At 29.9% G+C, this 6,146-nt stretch overlaps 1 protein-coding gene across 1 annotated transcript; it reads right to left on the reverse strand.

Annotated features, from left to right (window-relative positions):
• Positions 1 to 4,700: 4,700 nt before the first annotated feature.
• LOC136076047 (uncharacterized) lies at positions 4,701 to 5,783 on the reverse strand. Its single transcript, XM_065789511.1, has 2 exons — positions 5,445 to 5,783; positions 4,701 to 5,365 (listed from the first exon to the last, which is right to left on the reverse strand). Exons 1-2 carry the CDS (start codon positions 5,781 to 5,783, stop codon positions 4,754 to 4,756), a joined length of 951 nt encoding a protein of 316 aa, XP_065645583.1. The 3' UTR covers positions 4,701 to 4,753.
• Positions 5,784 to 6,146: the final 363 nt, after the last annotated feature.

Here is a 6,146-nt window from a genome sequence, read left to right on the forward strand (position 1 = left end):
CTCGGTTTAGAATGTTTACCAGGTGCATTGCAAAATAGTTGTAAAATTTTAAATTTTCTTACTACCTCAATATTATGTGTTTTTAACTTTTTATTATTTTGAAAAATTATAAATTTAATTAAATGATTTACAATAAATAAAAAACTATAATTTTCAATTATGTTTTTTATAAAAACATATTTTTTATACCCCCTTATTGTTTTAAAATAAGTTAAGGTCGCTGCGTGGCAAGTTTAAAGGCCGTTCTCCATTCAGAAGTTTTTGCGCTTAGGCGGAAATTTACGCGCTATAGTTTGCTCTTGGGCGGAAAACTTCAAGCGGAATTTAATCTCCATTCACCGCACTGAGTTTTGTTTTGTTTTGTTTTTTTATTAAAAAAAATGTTTTTAAATAAAAGAAATCTACTAAAAAAGAAAATAATTTTGTTGCTTATATTAAAAAAGTGTATTTTATTGAGAAATCGCAAGAAGCATAATATGTGGATGCGTAGAATTTTTATGGAACGTTCACGAAAAGGTATTTTTAATGTATTAGTAAAAGATTTAAAACTATTTGACAGTGTATACTTCTTTCAGAGTTTTCGCATGAGTTCACAAACTTTTGAAATATTACTATCATGGGTTGCTCCATTTATATCTAAATCTTCTCTAAGACGGGCAGTTGCAACTGCTGAAGAAAGACTATGTATAGCATTAAGATATCTTGTTACTGGCGATGCTCAGATAACAATCGCAATAAGTTTCAGAATGAGCCCTACAACTATAGGAAGAATTATCATAGAAACATGTAAAGTAATTTGGAATGTTATTTGTAAAAAAGGATATTTGTTAGCACCATCTTCACAAAAAGAATAGCTTTAAATATCTTCTGAGTTCTACGAAAGATGGAATTTTCCTCATTGTCTTGGGGCAATAGATGGTAAACATGTAATTATTCAGTCGCCAGCCCGAAGTGGCTCAATCTATTTTAACTACAAAAAAACATTTAGCATTGTACTTTTAGCAACGTGTAATGCAAAATATGAATTCACTTTGGTTGATATAAGTGGCTCCGGGCGTCAAAGTGACGGTGGTATTTACAATAATAGCAAAGTTGGATCCGCTATTGACAATAATCTGTTAAATTTTCCTGATCTATCATGTATAAGTGGTTATTCGAAATCCATAACATTTCCCTACACTTTTTTAGCCGACGAGGCATTTGCTTTAAAGCCGAATATGATGAGGCCTTATCCAAGAAGAACTAATCTCGATAAAACAGAAATTGTGTTTAACTATCGCTTATCAAAAGGAAGAAGAGTAATTGAGAACTCTTTTGGGGATTCCGAATATTAAGAAGACCGATAGTATTAAAAGTTGAAAATGTGAAAATTGTTGTAGAAGCAACTGTGGCTCTGCACAACTTTCTAATGAAAATACAAATAAAAACAGATAATTTCTCATATTGCACAAGTCATTATGTTGATCCAGAAACTTCACACGAGAGTATTCCTGGTCTATGGAGAAAAGAAACAAATAATTATCAAGGACTTAAATCAATTCAATGTCAAGGAGCCCATAATTTTATCAAAAAAGCAAAGTCTATAAGAAATAATTATAAAGATTAATTTAATTCGGAGGAGGGCTTAGTTTTATGGCAAGATAGAATAGTTAACAGTACATCTAATCCTTTTGATGAAGAATAATATAAAATAGTAAATGATAATATTCAGACACAGTATACAAGGAATAAAAAAGAAAATAATTTAAAGTTTGACGTTTTTTATCATAAATATAAATAAATTTATATAATTTTATATAAGTTATTATTCTTTAAACTCTAAAGTAAATAAAACCTCTTCAATTCTTATTCTTGCCAAACGATTTTTCTTTTTTGGAAGCTCTTTTAACGTGCTAAACAAACTTCTACAATATAAATCATCAGAATCTGTGTTAATAGTTTCATTGTCATCTTTATTTAATTGTTTTAAACTTTCAACAAGTAAAGTATCAATAGCATTGACTGCTTTATATTTTTTTTTATTGCGACTTGAGCAAGTTTTTGTGTTGAACTGCAAATCGGTGGAACTGCAACCGACTTGTTCAGCTAAATTTTTTGTGTATATAGTTGGTTCAACTTGAAACTCTATATTGACGTTTTCTTCAACTATTGAATCTAAGTTCGAATCTGTGTCTTGAGGACAGACTGTATCTGTCAAGAGTTGTAGTTGTTTGAAATATTTGCATATTGGCAGTATAGATGCTGCTGCCCCTGACCAAGTTGCTTTCTCTCGTCTGTCATTGCATCGTTTAAAATTTTCTCGTAAACCTTTCCATAGCTTTTTTAGGGATTTAACTAGAAAGTTAATAAGAACAGAGTGAGTTTTAATAACAAAAAATCAAGTATAACAAAAAAACTTAAAAAAAAGCACTACTTAGAGTGCCATGATATATTAAAATAAGTATAATCAGTTACTATTAATTGATTAGAATTATAAATTAGATCTATAAACATAAATCAGCCCAAAACTAAAACTTTTCTCTATAGTTTCCCTTTGAATGCTAGAAATTTATTAACCTGTATAAGCACCACCAAGACTTTCATTAATCATTTCCCAAGCATTTTTTCTTTTATCATAATCTTTATGCGAAGATAATGAGTATTCCATAAACAGGAGTATTTTTTAACACACTCAATAAACTCTTCATTATCGATTTCGTCTATATCGTTGGAGTTTTTTTTTTTAGAGTTGTATTTAAATTTTTTTTAGTTAATTCTTTAGAACATATAAGTGAGGTTTCAATTGTTGGTTGCGACAAAAACAGTTGCTGTGAATTGTTTTGTTTTTGAAGCAAAGATAAAATATATGTTTGTTGTTCAGGTGACATATTAATTCTAGCCAAATCAGCATTGTTATTAATTTCCATTTTGCTTTTATACCTTTTTATAATTCAAAAACAAATTAGTTGTAAAGTAAAATATAAAAAAGTCTAGATATATTATTCCTAAAATAATTATTACTTTATTTACCCGTTTACTATATCTAATTTAGCATTAATATTTCATAATAAAATCATAAAATAGCAAAATTGTTAATCCAAGTATACTTGTTTATTTTTCAAAGTTTGTTTAAAACAAAATATTATTTCTTGTATCATGTGATAGCTTTCTTGTTTTTTATTGGATAATACTATAGGAGCAAATAACTTTCCGCTCAAAAGCTCAACGTTGCACAGTGAGTCAGAAAGGTGAAAAAACAGCATAAATTATATAACTATCATATATAATTATGTGATACATCAATATTATCGTATTTTGGGTCATAAAATTTAAATTCTCCATTAAAAATAATTTTTACGCGTACCTATGACGCGTGAGGCGCGCGCATACGCGTGTAACTGTCTTTTACGCGCGTAAAATATAACCTAAATAAAAAAATCGAAGTCCTTGATCCAAAATACCATATAAAAGAATACCACATATTTTTTAATCTAAATATTTCTTGTGCCTAAGGCTCGTACTACTTACGCGTATACGCGTTTGAGACTTTTACGCGCACAATGACTGACTTAATTTAAAAAAATTAAATTCCTCAAACCAAAACATTTATTAATTAAAAAGAAAAACTGGTTCGAAAAATATTTTAATATTATATAATATTAAAATATATTAAAAACAAAATAAATATTTATCTTATCTAATTTTTCTTTCAAGAAATCAAAAAAAGAAAACCTAATACTAATAAAAAGGCTTTATTTCATTATTACAGCATTAACAAAGATAAAACTTCAGGGGTAAGTGTTTTTCCATTTTCAACCTTGTATTTTTTAAAACAAGTGTTAGATATTACAGGATCACTCCTAATCAACAAGTATTGGTACTGGTTTTTTATAACATTCTTTCTAGATATCTTGGCTGTATGGTTTAATCTAGCTTTGCGAATTTCTTTATTTAGAGCCTCTTGTGACTCTTCAGAGAAGTAACCAATTGGCAGTTCTAATGCCTCAGATATCTGCACACCATGTTCCAAGAGTTTATGAACAGTTGGGGGAATCACATACCAGCAATAGTTTTTGAGTATAAGAGCTGTAGTTTCATAGCAATACTGGCCAAAACTTTCAGAGTTCAACTCATAACAGGAGCATACTGCTATTAGGATTGTCCTCAATCTAATAATTACATCTACTGCCACTCCCGTTATATCAGCGAAAGTTTCAGCATTTTCAAATGCTCTTCTGGCAGTGTTTCCATCGTTAGTGTTGCCAAAACTCTGTTTGGGCATATCAACTATAAGACTTAGCTCTTCTCTAAACCTCAGTTGAATGTTCGTTTTTTTACTTTTTACTAATGCTTTTTCAGCAGGGAATTTGGCAAAGTATTTTTTAATGTCTAATTTATATCCTAAATGTAAAATATATTCAAAACATCTGAGCCAGCAATACAGAGTAGAAAGACCCAAATATAAAGCTTTTTCATTGATTGGTTTAGATCTGATCAATGCTGGGTTATTAAGTTCACTGGGCTTAGCTCCGCAAACATTACATGATTGCGAGGACAGAGTGTTAGTGAGGGCATTAACCACTTTACCATCAAACATGGTAAAATCTAGTTTGAACTTAAATGTTTGCCTGCCTCTACTTCTAACTTTACTTCAAACTTGACTAGTCTGTTTATTTCTGCTTTTAAAAGTTTATATTCATTTCTTATCAATTCTTCCGTTTCTTTTTGATATTGGAAATGGAGGGGTCTACAGTAATGTGTACTAGAGGGCTTTTTATTTAACCATACATTTCATGATGGTTAATTTAAGTGGAACAACAGCTGTCTGGAAAAGACTTTGTTCATTAACTTGGGCTTCACCAATATTTGTATCAGTGTATTTTTGTTTATAGACACTTTGACTGAAGGCACCATCAAAACCACCTTTAAAATGAAGTAGACCTATAAACCTCCCCCCAATTTTAGCAAACATTCTCATAGAGTCTTGGCATTCCGTAAAAGTTAATATCCTTGTTAGAGTATGATTAAACATACCCTGTAGAGAAGTCGAAGCAGATGTTTCTGTCACAATTAAACCCTCAGGATAACATTTGTGTCTCTCATTCTTAATTTCATGAAGTGAAGGATAAATATCTGCATTATGTATTATCGATGAATTTCTAATAATTTGATACTGTTCATCAGAAAGGTCACACTGAATTTTTAAGCTCAAGGCATCTTCGGTTTTCATTTTTATCGGAAAAGTTATCTTTTTGATTTTATCTTTTTCAGAGTTTGTAGCACTTTTCACAAGATCAACGAAGTCTTTTTTGCTAGGATCTCTAGTGGCTTTTTTTATTGAAGCTAATGCCAATGCTTCAGCAGAATGTTCAGCCAATTTGGCAACCTTAAACAAGATAATATTTAATATTTAAGCTTGTAAACTATTTTTTTAACTGGGTTGAATTTAATTTATTTATTAATACCTTAGATCTTCTGCTTCTATCACCTAAATCTTCCCAGTTCTTGCACTTTCTACCTGAACCTGATGCAACATTTTTTTTGTTAACAGTAATATCTTTGTTTAACCAAGTTCGCTCGTGTTCTAAAAGTCTAGAGAAGGTTTTTGCATACTTCCGCAACTTTGATCGGAATTTACATTTAAATATTATTAGAGTTTTCTTTAGATTTATCATTTCAGGTTTTTCAATACTTTCATAGTATAGACCCTCCAGTCTACAAAACTCACGTAGAAGAGTCTCGAGTAAGTTATCATGATTAATTCCTAACTCTTGAATTATAGGAACTAAATGTATTCTTTTCATGTTGAATGTAAGCAATGAACTATTTTAAGTTATTTTATACACAAGGTTAAAACAATTTTAAAACGTGCACTATGCCATCAAACGTTGCATATATTGGTTTTTGAGGTTTGATAATTAGCACCATCTGCATGAGCATGAGTTTTTTTACTAATAGGAACTAAATGTATAACTTGTGTAATAAATGAAAGCAATGAACTAATATTCGCTACTTTATACGGCAAGTTTTAATTAAAAACGAAAAAAAAAACACAAAAAAACCGAAGTATTTGAAAGGTCTTATTTTAATTGAGGCAAGTTTGGGCAAATGATTTTTATTTTTTCTGCTTTCATATATACCTATTAATGGGAAAATATTAAAACTAC

This window comes from Hydra vulgaris, chromosome 02 (assembly GCF_038396675.1).
Source record: "Hydra vulgaris chromosome 02, alternate assembly HydraT2T_AEP".
In the NCBI taxonomy this organism is placed as follows: Eukaryota; Metazoa; Cnidaria; class Hydrozoa; order Anthoathecata; family Hydridae; genus Hydra; species Hydra vulgaris.

What these genes read in the sequence shown, in the direction of transcription:
- LOC136076047 (XM_065789511.1), bottom strand. Translation starts at nt 5,783, where the DNA reads ATGAAAAGAATACATTTAGTTCCTATAATTCAAGAGTTAGGAATTAAT. An exon ending in ATAGAAGCAGAAGATCTAAG is followed by an intron (nt 5,366 to 5,444) that starts GTATTAATAAAT and finishes ATCTTGTTTAAG; the next exon opens with GTTGCCAAATTGGCTGAACA.